The 12538-nt window shown below is 41.5% G+C and overlaps 1 protein-coding gene across 1 annotated transcript in view; it reads right to left on the reverse strand.

Moving 5' to 3' along the window:
- Positions 1-2604, reverse strand: part of zmat4a (zinc finger, matrin-type 4a) — a 103391-nt gene extending 100787 nt beyond the window's left edge. The window contains 3 exon segments of the mRNA XM_041042880.1: positions 2355-2473; positions 2476-2502; positions 2505-2604. Of these exon segments, the coding sequence (XP_040898814.1) occupies positions 2355-2473; positions 2476-2502; positions 2505-2577 (219 nt within the window). The 5' untranslated portion in view covers positions 2578-2604.
- Between the last annotated feature and the right edge of the window lie 9934 nt (positions 2605-12538).

Genomic DNA, 12538 nt, shown 5'->3' on the forward strand with positions numbered 1-12538 from the left:
GACAGCCTTGTGTCAGACTAAGATTTTCAAAAAGCTTCGATGGTGCCAAGATGGAGCCACCTTGTGGTTTTCAGGAGGAGATGTTGATGATATCGTGCAGTTTCTCAGGGGAAAGAGTCAACTTTGAATGAGGCAGGTGGAGCTGGAGCTCGCAGTGCCTGGATGGTGAAATGCCGCATTATTCTTTTTCTCATCAGGCTGGAGGCTGCAGAATAAAACACTTCATCCATATCTGGATCTTTAGCCTGGGTTGGACTGATGCTGCAGGAGGAAAGGAAGCCTCCTGTTTCTCAGTGACATATCTGCCGTTTGAACAAAGTGACAGCAGCTCATAAAACAAACTGTCGACTCAAAACAAATGGTGCTGATTCACCAAGGATTCTCCTCCATGTATCTGCCTGTGATTAGATACAGGTAATTTGGTGCTCCGTATTGGTCATTAGTTGATATACATAAAATTAATTACAATTCTGCTAATCAATTAAAGAGTAATCCTTTTTGACAAAAAGTTAAAGGTTCCAGCTCTCAAATGTAAAGATTTCCATCTTTTTTTGTCTTTTCTACAAGTGACCTGGACACGGTCGGATAAAGGAGACACGTAATGTGAAAATGAGATGGGACCAGAAATTAACTGATTAATCAAGAAAGTAATCAGTGAATAAATCAATGATGAAAATAGTCAATACTACAGGCCTGTTTTGGAATGCCAAAGAGTACACTGTACTGGGTGTAAAAATAAAATAACAAAAACAGATACTGAGGTTCTGCATTGGGGAAAAAAGTAGAAAGCAACAAGAGTCTGAATGCGGAATCGAATAAAAAAAAAGCCACCTGAGAGACATCAAAGCAAAGACTGTAACAACTGTTTTCTATATTTTCTGTTGTTTGCCTTTCTGAACAAGAGGGAAATGGCCACTGAAGTCCTCAATGACAAACATCACCACAAAGAAAGCTGAGAAACACAGTGGGTGCGGAAAAAGAATTGATTTGTTGTTTTTATGATTTCATCTATTAATATGTTTCAGAAGTGAAGTGATTAGATTATTAATCAATGTCTCAATCAACAAAAAAAAAAAACATCAGAAACTGCTTAGATAATTGGTAAACTGTTTCAATCTTTTTTTTTCCCTGAAGCCTGCGATCAGGGATAATATTGGCTATTTTTCACTACTTGTGAATATTATATTGACCAAGTAATTAATTAAACAGGAAAATTAAAGGCTAATTATCTGATAGAGAAAATAATCTTTATTTGCAGACCTAATATATTTACAAAGCTTAACAACTTCAACTATCAGGAGTCCTCTCTTCTCTGGTGTGCTACAGACACGCATACAGACCAATAATATTGTGAAGATACACAAAAAGGTGTTAAACTATGACCTGCAATCTGCTACATCAACCACTAATAAAAGAAAAATCAACGGGGGAAAGATATTTTTAAAGCCTCCTGTCTTCCTCAGTCTGACATTTTGACCCGCGCTGTCTGTTCCTCTGATGAGAATTAATATGAGCTCTAACCATGAGCTGTAAACTCTTCCACAGAGGTGAGGGAGGTGTGTTCAGCTCCCTCCGCTACATCTCTGCTTCTAATCCACCTTAAATGTCACCTTGACAGAAACGCGTGGCGGTTGCCCTGCATGCAGAGCAACCTGGGATGGTATGTTGGGGTGTGTGTGTGTGTGTTGATGTTGACATTGTTACTGCCCTTAATATTCATGACGGTTGTTTCTAAGAAGAAATAAAAATTAAAAAAAAAAGACTGCAGGAGTAACCTTGTTTTGAGACTGAAGCTTACTCCTCTGGGTGCAGGAGTTTTAATTGCACCGATCTGTATAATGCACTATTGAAGTTGAACCTGTAATTGGAATAGTCAGACTTAGTGATCATTTCTGGTTGAAAGGCTTATGTCTAATTTTTACTGAGGGGACCCCCTTAAGGACTCCCTGGGGTGTCCCCGCATCCCTCCGCCCCCACTTCACAGACCCGTCGCTCAGCAGCATGCAGGACCTGTTTACGGGACGTGAGGTCAACCTCCACCAGGCTGCCCCGCTTACTTTTTAAACCCCCCCTCCATGTGCGCGCTGCAGCGCACTGGCTGCCACCGCCGCTCTCCGTCTCACGGCGGCGGCACGCAACAAGAATCTCGGTGAGAAGGGGGGGGGGAAAACATCAGCATGCAACACGACCACCATGCCTTTCCCCTGCAGTAAAGCATCTCCATAAAGTCACACTCTCTCCTCTGCACCCATGCACGCCTCTTATCATGCACAGTAAGGAACAAGAGAAAAATAAATAAAGAAAAAGAAGAAGAAGAAGACGGGACTGGCAAGTGGAATTTAAAATGAATGTACCTGTAACTCCACACTGTAGCCCTGATAGAAGTGTGTCGGGAACACGGCCAGCTGATGTTGGACTTGGAGGGAAACTGTATAATCCATTAACCAGAGGATGCTGGATAGCGGCAGACTGAGCGGGAGACGCGTCTACTGTTGGCAGCGGTACTACACTGTAGTATCCCACAATCTGCCGCTGCTCTCCGCCCCGCTGCGCTCCCATTGGCCGCGCGGCGCTCATCAAGCCGCGTCGATTCACTCGGGGCAGGGTGGGAAGTGGCAGCTCACATCAGCAAATATCAGCTGGTTCCCACTAAAACTGTTCACATGGACAGAGAGGAGAGAGGCTGATGAGGAAAGATGTGTTTTTCAGTAAACCTGTGGCTTTTATTATCAGCAGCCCACCATTATTGCCACTATAGGCCTAGGTACATTATTATTATTATTATCATCATCATCATCATCATCATCATCATCATCATCATTATTATTATTATACAAAGTAGTAGTATATAAGTATATAAGTAGTAAATTTCTATATATTTTTGTTTATTTTTGTTTTTATTTTCGGGGTCTTGAGCTGCGTAGTCTGTGCCGGTCAGCGCAGTATTTCCTGCTCCAGAGCTCCTGGTGGCGCTGTCCTGAACAGTGACACCTTAGCTACAATGCTAATCTTGCTAACGTTTCAGAGACTCGGTGTTTTTGTAACAAACGTGGCGGCTGCGTGGCAGCCGCATTTCTCCTCTTTTGATAATATGACAGTGTGGTGTATTGTGATGGCCACATCCACAGCTACACAGCTGAAATAGAAATGTGGTAATATTCATCCAGCCTCACCACACTCAGCAAACAAATCCAAAAACACAGGTTTATGGTTTCACTCACTTTCCCACAGGCTTTGTTAGTTTTCCTTACAATCATTTAGGTTAAAACACAACCACAGTTTGTTTGGTTTAGAATTTTGTTACTTGCTACACTCTGACACTACAATGTATAAGCTGTATTAATTCATTCTCCGTGGTCTTTGAGTTACCTTGTCTGCTGCATCAGTCCTCCTTCCTGGTTTGGCCAAATAGGTACCTGAGGGTGGAGCCCACTTAAATACAGAGGACCAAGAAATGGACCAGACCATCAGCTGCATCCCAAGGGGGGGGGGGGGGGGGGGGGGGGGGTGAATGGTGTTTCTTCGTACTGAGTTTTAGTTACTGTCTATGGTGTTTTCCCCTACTTGTCTTCGATGGTCTCATCAGTCAGTATATATGTCTCTCCCTTGTCTCATTTTGGGAGTTCAGTTAGTTGAGTCTGAAATACAGAAAGAGAAAACACAATAATATGCACAGTAGACATGACAGTAGTAACACTAATTTTGATGAAGAAGTCAATTTAATATTCATTTCAGTTCACAAATTACTTTTCCAGTTGCTTGTTTATATTTGATAGATATTTATGCTGTAACAGAAAAACAAACAAACATGAGCTTCAGTGGGGTTTGCCCACTGATAGGCACTGACCTCACCCAACCTAACAGTCAGTGTTGTAATTATTTTCACCAAAATAAAAGAATCACAAAAAAATGGCACCAGGAAACATTGAGGGGCCAGCTCTCTTTCTGTCAGATGATGATTTGGTGATCACAACTGTGTTGTTTTAGTCATGATGTTACACAGCAGGTTTGAAAGTTTTGCTGGCAAACGACAGAAAGTGCAAGCACTGCTCAGAGTCCTCCAACCTACTTCAAAGTTCATTCTTGACCCTGGAGATAATAACTCAAGGTCAACTTTTTCCAGTTTTATAAAGTGGTCATTTGTAATGGTTTTGGAGGGCACTGAAAAATAATGTCATCCTGTTGTCGTGGCATTGAATCAGAAAACTTTCTGTTCTCCTTTAAAAGTTTGGATTGATTAATTTGCATAATGGAAGGCAGTGACAAAACACATGTTCAATCATCATCCCACCTCAAGGGTCACTTTCTTTTCCTTGACAGCGTAGTTTGTTGTGCCTTCTAAAACCATTAAATGACATTACATTACAGAATGATGCGAGGAGTGTTTTCTGATCCGTCCCCTCTGTGCTTAAGGTGCAGTGGTTTTAACCAACCTCTTGGTCTGGGTTAATGACAGAGGGTCTAGTGAGTTGTTGGTGACAAGTGAGATTTTAGATTCAGTCTGATGTTTATATGGAGAAATGATCAAAGTAACAAGGTCTTTGGTTGTGTAAATGTGATGTTACTGCTGCTGTAGTCCTCATCAGGGGGATAGTAATTCAGTTGCAGTGGCATACGGTGGGAATAACCCACTAATTATGGAGCCCTGAGGCTTCATGTTCCTCACAGGACCGTATTAGACCGCTGATGTGTGCGGTGTGCAGGTAGTGCAGCAGATGTCGTGCCACATAAACAGAATAAGTCAAGAGTATGAAATAGATACTGATAAGATAAACTCCTAGAGATGGCTCCAGTGCCTCCTCCTTCCAGGTCTGCTTCAGAATGTGGGTTGAGGTTTAAAGGCGGTGCATAGCTGCAGGGAAACATTTATGTGCAAATAGGGTCGGCGACGCAATTTGCAAAATATCTCTACTGCTGATTATTTCAACTAGGTCAGAATATTAGGTCAGTACAGAATTGCATTGAATGGAGGGAGAGAGGAAAAAAAAAAAGCAAGAGTGGGCAAATGTCTTTCATCTGCCCTTGAGCACAGTGCCCATGGTCCAGATGGTTGGACTGTCACAACAAGCTATGTTTGCAACAGGAAACATGTCACATCCTCGAGGGCTTCTGTGCGCCACATTTACATTTTCGGTGTTTATCCAGAGTGCCTTGCAGTTAGCGAGCAGGTAGGTGTTCAGCGGGGTACCTGACTGATAATTGGTGCCGCCGACTGCTGCGGGATTCAAACCTGTGTCCTTCCAGTTGGGAACAGAGACGGCCCCGCCACCAGGACACCCTGCTCCCTCTGGAGAAGTGCTCTTTGACCACAGCTATGTGTTGGCCACTGAATGGAGCTGTTAGAAGAGAAAATGTGTCAGGGCCAGATGATCTATTTTTGTTCATTTGTAGATTTCTTTGCATCTCATTACTCAGTACTTAGTGGTGGAATATATTCATGATATGCATTATGGAGGAGTGGTTGTAGCTGGATGCTGAATATTAATTCTTCCCTCTTTTACATCGTTTCCAAAATCAGATTCCCACCTCTTTTATAGGCTTAGCATGTTAGCTGCACATTTGCATCAAACTGAATGTATTTATAGTACACCTCTAATGCAGTTTGTCATAGAGTGCTGCACTCAGCAACAAAGGACATGAAAGCACAGACTCCTGTTTAAATAAGAGCACAAGAAGCACTAACTCCCAGATATCTCATGAAGCATGAGCGGCAAAATATAGGCCATTCCTAAAGGTTGTGGATTTATGGGTGAAATCCCTGCCTCTGGTAATAGAATACAATTTTGCCAGGCTCCCTAAAGAAAGGAGCAGGAATCATTTCTCCATAGACAGTGGATTCTTACCCAAAGTTCAAACAAGTGTGGCTGAACGAGGTTATATTATTCTAAACACAGCAGGCAGCTGCAATTAAGCTTTTCAAACCTGGCCCAGTTTGTTGAGGGGAGCCTCCGTTGTCAGCCTGCAGCACACATGTCTGTCTGTGGCTGCCATACTGTTTTGGCTTCTGTCTTTCCTTTTATTTTTATTTTATTTTTATTTTTCAGTCTGAGCTGCCACACAAAGAGAGCGAATGCCACCATCAGTCAATCTCTGCCTTGTAGCCTGTAGCAACCAACCGACAACAGGGGCATCAAACTGACTGTGACCCTGAACGCAGCAACAGAAGCCAGCCGTCCTACTCAGCAGCGTTCACCTTTAAAACAAGCAACTGTTTTAATGGACTTACAATATAATGATACCATTTTTACTGTGCTCTTATGCTAAAATAAGCAAGATGAATAGGCCAAACATCAGGATCTTACACTTATGTACTGGAAAAGACTATTTTCTAATTCACACATTCAACAATCCTATCAGCCCAGATAACAAAGTGGAGCTTCTTCATCTGTGCTGTGGCTGAACGTGTGATCTGTTTCTGACGGGATGGAATAAATTGACACTGTAAGTTCAAATTTAGTGCCTTTGCTTGGAAGTGTAAAATAGAAAACTGCCTCAAAGGTGAATAAAAAAGGAGGAATGCACTGATATCCTCTTAAAGGCTTTGTGATCTATCTGGCTGCAGCGGTGGAGGCACAGTTGATGAAAGCTTTTACAGTTTCTCTTATAAATGAACAGAAATGGGAAATGTTAGTGATTGTGCATTTGGTTGTGTTTTCTCTCTTTGCGGTGAGAGGAAGGCTTTGCACGAAGGCTGCTTATCTGTCATCAGAGTGCTGATGATATTTTCTTGCCTTGTATCTATTTGCACGTGCTTTCTGAAGCCGCAGTGTGTCGAGCTCACAGGACCAGCGTCGATTTGTGATGTTGATGGCAACGTAAATAGCAAAGGCAGCAGCAGCATCACATTCATGATCACAGGAGGTTGCTTGTCAGGGACAGATAAAAACACCATGTAGGTCATTATTCTTGGTAAGGAGAGTATCAAAAAAATCCTCTGAGATGTTTAATGTTTCTACTCGTTTTGGCTGTGAAATGTGAAATGTGACAGCAGTCGTGGTTAAAAAGAGAAAAGGAGCACCACCCACAGAAACTCAGACTCAGAGGGTTTGACTCAGAACTGGTCGCTGAGATGTGAAGAGCAGAATGACAAACAAAATCCCATAAACATATGAACAAAATCCCATATAAAAATAATAAGGAATCAGTGTCCCAGTACGCAAAACATTTTCAGGTCTCAGCCTTCATCAGTGCTAAAACTGATGTGTGTATACACCTTCATGCATTGTTCATGTGTGTGTGTGTGTGTGAGTAGAAGGAGGTGCTGTTATGTGAGTCAGCCTCAGAGGACGCTGCTGTTAAAACATGCTCCTGCTGGACTGTAACCCGCTGTATTCATGTAGCTGGAAAAAATGATGCCATGTGTTACATCACATTCAGACTACTACAGATCCTGTGGCCAAAATCCCCACTGGCACCAACAGCCCCACATTATCTGCCTACAATTAAATATCTCCATATTTTTACGCTCTGTACTTTTACACTCCTGGTGTGGGGGCAAACCAGGTGTATCTGTTTGCACAGTAGGTGTCAGCACACTGCTTTACCTGCACAGTGACATCTTATCTCCGACACAGAGCAGTGACCTCTCTTCTATTGAAAAATAATTATCCAAACGGTTGTTGAACGGCTGTTGTTGTTATGATCTATCTGGTACAGGTCCCTCAAGGTGTAATGTGTAGGAATTATACACAGTATTACTCACTACAATGGTTTCTCTAGTCAAATATCTGATATTATAATGATAATAAAGTCACTAAATCACAGAGGAAACTCCATTAAATTAAAGTTGAGTTAAAAATCAAAATGTGCCTGGTACATTGGTGTTACCTTAACAACGAAACCCACACACAGACACAGTCACAGACACAGTCACAGACACACAATTGTGCATCTGTCAAAAAGCACAGAGAGGCCAGACAGAGGAGACAATGGGCCCTGGAGACTGGGGCCATGACAGTGGTGGAGATGACATCAAGTGAAATCAGGTGAGTTCCACTGATGCAGGGAGCAGTGGGATAAGCCAACAGGGCTCTCTCTCTCTCAAACACACACACACACACACACACACACACACACACACACACACACACACACACACACACGCTAACACACACATAAACATTCATTTATATCTTATCGCTCTTCCTCCATCCTCCATCCACCCTCTGACTAAAACCAGAGCGAGGAAAAATAGCAGTCATAATAATCATCTTTCACATTTTAGCTTCACCAGTTTTAAACCAGGTTGATTGATTGGATGTATTTATCTGAGGCTCCATTCAGGCTGAATTTATTCATAAAGAAGTTGAAGTGATTTTAACATAACTGAGCTGATTGGTGATTTGTGGGTAATTTTTCACCCCAATGCCAGTAACAATTACAGCCTGCTGTTTTTCAGTGAACTAACTGGCCATTTAAATCCTGTCCAGAGTAACATCCCTGTATTTTAAAGCAGTGAAAAGCTGCTTTTTCTTCTTCTCCTTCATCAGTTCAGTGTAATGGTAACATTCTAAGTATACCAAAAAGTGCCATTAGCAGGTCCTCTTTGTAATGTAGCCATGAAAGTACAGGCATATACACTGATCAGGCATAACATTATGACCACTGACAGGTGAAGTGAATAACGTTGGCACCTGTTAGTGGGTGGGATATATGAGGCAGCAGGTGAACATTTTGTCCTCAAAGTTGATGTTAGAAGCAGGAAAAATGGGCAAACATAAGGATTTGAGCGAATTTGCCAAATTGTGATGGCAAGTTCTGAAGTGTGTCTTGGTCAGAGTTTCTCCAAAACTGCAGCTCTTGTGGGGTGTTCCCAGTCTGCAGTGGTCGGTATCTATCGGAAGTGGTCCAGGGTCAGGTACCACAGCACACCTTCAGGGGTTTAGTGGAGTCCATGACTTGACAGGCCAGAGCTGCTTTGGCAGCAAAGGGGGACCAACACAATATTAGGTAGGTGGTCATAATGTTATGCCTGATCGGTGTATGTGTGTTTGATTCTCAGGCAAGTTCTGAAGTGTGTTTTCTATAAATTCTGTGTGTATTTATGTAATATGCGATGATATCCTCCATCAAGTCACACCAAATTATATCAATGTGAGTCTCATGTTTGTGTGGTAAGGTTTGATAAGAGTTATAATTCAAGTAGGAGTATAATCTTTGCCTCATGTCTCTCCATGATCCTGTCTGAATGGGGCTTTAGACATGAAGAGGGGTGATACCTGTGGGAGTTGAGCACCTAAATATCTACATCATGTTCTGGAGAAAAATGCATTTCCTAAGTGATGAGAACATACAGAACATACTGGCTTTCTCCAAGTTTGGAGTGTGTGTAACCTCACATGTTATATAACCCCTAAAGCTAAAATTACTGGTACATGTTTTTCAGGCAGGTTTGAAAGTTTTGAGAGAGATGAATCGGTTTAAGCAGAAGGATAACATGGTGTTTTTAAGCTCCCAGAGACTATGTTCCTTGTTTCTGTGATTTGAAGTGACAAACTGAATTGAACAATCGCTGCAACAAAAAGTCACAGAGGAAGATGAATACACATCTGCTCACCTGAAATAGATGCAAGGATAAGCTAACATTCAGCATAATGAGTTAATGGAGTTTCATTTTAAAAATGTATAAATTTATGCAGGAGCTGTGGAGCCAGTGATCTACAGGGACTCAACTGTCTCCTAGAAATGTATAATTTGTTTGGTCAAATATGTTTTGTAAGGAAACATAATTGCTGCTTGTATTATTTTCACTGGAAACGTTCTGTCAGAACATGGTTGGAATGAATGATGAGTGTACAGAGCACAGGGTTCTGACTCCAGCTTAAGTATTTCATAAATGTACTTGTTACTCCACAATATTTATATGACTTAAGTTATTTAGTTATTACTCTGCAGGTTGAAATGATCAGCAAATAAAATACTACTACTCTTACTAAAATTTACCAGCAGGAGCCTTTTTCTTTTTTAATTACACAACAAGAACAAAGATGTTAACATTTTTCCCAAAACTTCAGTTTGTTACTGCAGGTTCTCAGTATTTACAAAAAGTACAGTCTAAATAATATAGTGTAATTTCTTTCTGCTTTCCTCTAAAGTACCCAGTTGTTACTCTGTTATAGCCCATAGTCGTTTTCTTCCACTGTACCTACATTTAAATACCAGTAGAAAGCAGTAAGCATTTTATTGATACCTGATTCATACAGTGAAATTACACTGTAAATTATAGGCTGTGTTATAAAGTGTTGGCATATTTTGTGACTTTGGAGATATGTTCATAAAAAACCAAAAACAAACAGTGAAGAAAAATGTGATTTGGGCAAAATTACTTGTATTTGCAGTTGCCAACAGTAGCACATAAATGGAATTCTTGGGAGACAGGGTTAACTAGGGACATGCAGGCCTTTCAGGTCTGTGTTCTCATCTCTTAACTAGTAAATTATAAAGAGTCCAGGACCACACAGGACAAATATAGAGTCGAAAGTCCATTTTCCACACTGTTGGGTCCCTGAGTGTAAGACAGATCACTGCCTGGCCAACCCTTCTATCTCCTAGAAATTTTGTTCCTGTACAACTAAACTGCAACAGGAAAAACATTTTGAGGGAAACTTCATTACAACTGGATGATGTTTATATTAACATAATGAGGAAAAGTTGTTGATTTACACATTATAAATTGATACTGAAAGTATCAGTAAAATGTCAACATATTTGTTTGTTTGCCAAAATATCTGATCTTGCAGAACAACGTTTACTTGCAGTGACTCCAGCATTATTAAACCTTTTTATAGTTATGTTTAGACTCTCACAGCACTTGGTGAAGGTCAGTGAAAGTTCCTGATCTGGTTTAATACAGAAAAAGTTCACAGTGACAGCAACTCATTTGTTCAAAAAGTATGTTGCCTCTGAACACAGCCCAACCAGCAGTTACCTTTTCTTCAAAGTGTATTTGCTGGTAGTTGTAAAGAAAGATTTCTTGGAGAACATGGTTGGCCTGGCTAATCACACAGGGTCACTGTTGACTAGTGAGTCTGATTGTATCCTCCTCTCTGTGTGTCTCACCTCTTGTCTGTCTCTCACTCTGTAAATAATGCAGGCCTTTTGATTTATATTCTGCACAGGCCGTGGTGGTAAATGGGCAGATATGGTAAGTGGACATAGATGGCTGGACACACTCTAGTGCTCCATTGTTGAGTGCTTGATTGAAATTGCTTGGTGCATCACAGGAGCGCACCAGGCAATTACTCACACACACTGCAAGTATGAGACGGGGTTAAGCAGGAAACAAACACAAAACAGAATTTGCTGAGAGGTACATGCTCACGGATGAATGAAGAGCTTTCAGGTGACCACAGTGGAGCATCTGACACTGTTGACAGCACTGTGGCCTTTTTCACCACTCATTTTATCTGTGGAGGAAAACAGCCGTTAGCTCTGTTGGCATTTTTAAACATACAAACTTGAGTTTCCATCTGAACCGAAAGCAAGACTATGCAACTTTCAAAAGAAGAAATGAGATATTCTTCCTCTTACAAATGAAAAGTTAAATTCAGAAGGATAAAACACACCTTGTTCAGTTTAAAATGCCATGTGGTGAATCTGAGAATGTTTAACTCAAAAAAGGACTGTTAGGTTTGAGCTGCTTTATCCAACTGTTTGGTCATAGCAGCCTAGTCTAAGATGGGTTGTCCCCCTCGACACAGGGAAAGGATGTTTAGTGTTCAGCTGCACCTGAAACAGTCCAGGTGTAACATTTGTATAATTAAATTGACCAATTTTTGATATTAATAATTTACAGGACAAACTCAATCTGCCCCTCTTGATGTTTTGGCTACTTGGCTACAGAGTTACAAGCTGTAAACACAAAACCAATGTACGAACTTCTGAGAAAGGCGTGTTTTACTTGGATTGGTTAGCAAACAATTGCCTTTTTACAGGTTCAGCAAACATACAGCAGCATTAGCATGCAGATATTTCACTAATTCTACCAGCTGTGCTGTGTGTGCTTCAGACATCATCAACAATGGCAGAGAAAGACGGGCTGAGGATGGAACTGGTAATCCTAGTGCTGTCATACAGACTCTACAGCCTGTGTCAAGCGCTTGGCTGTCTGGCAGACATGCACTCTGAGACCAAAATAAGACTGCCAGCCCAAACATGCAGCTCTGAGTCAAGGTTCCCTTGGCAGTGCACTGCCTTCCCATCTTTACCCCCCAAGGGTGAGAGTCTGTGGCTAATCACAGGCATAACTCTGCTCTATAAGAAGCTGGCGGCCACTACTGAGGGGGCTCTGACTCCATGCTGCTGTGAGGGTGTATGACAGTGAACAGCCTTGACCTTCAAGATGACGGTAACCTCACGACCCCTTGCGTTTCTTCTTATTCCCAGAATCTTTTTAATCAGACGTTAATGACAAAAGAATGAGTATCTGAGCCTCTCAGAAAGATTTATCATCCCCAGTCTTTTATTGGCATTAGGTAATGGACTTTGTAAATGTTTTATCAGAGGAATTCTGGGGTAGATTTCTGTGCCTGTGCTTAAA

The sequence above is a fragment of the Toxotes jaculatrix genome, chromosome 7 (assembly GCF_017976425.1).
Source record: "Toxotes jaculatrix isolate fToxJac2 chromosome 7, fToxJac2.pri, whole genome shotgun sequence".
NCBI lineage: Eukaryota > Metazoa > Chordata > Actinopteri > Toxotidae > Toxotes > Toxotes jaculatrix.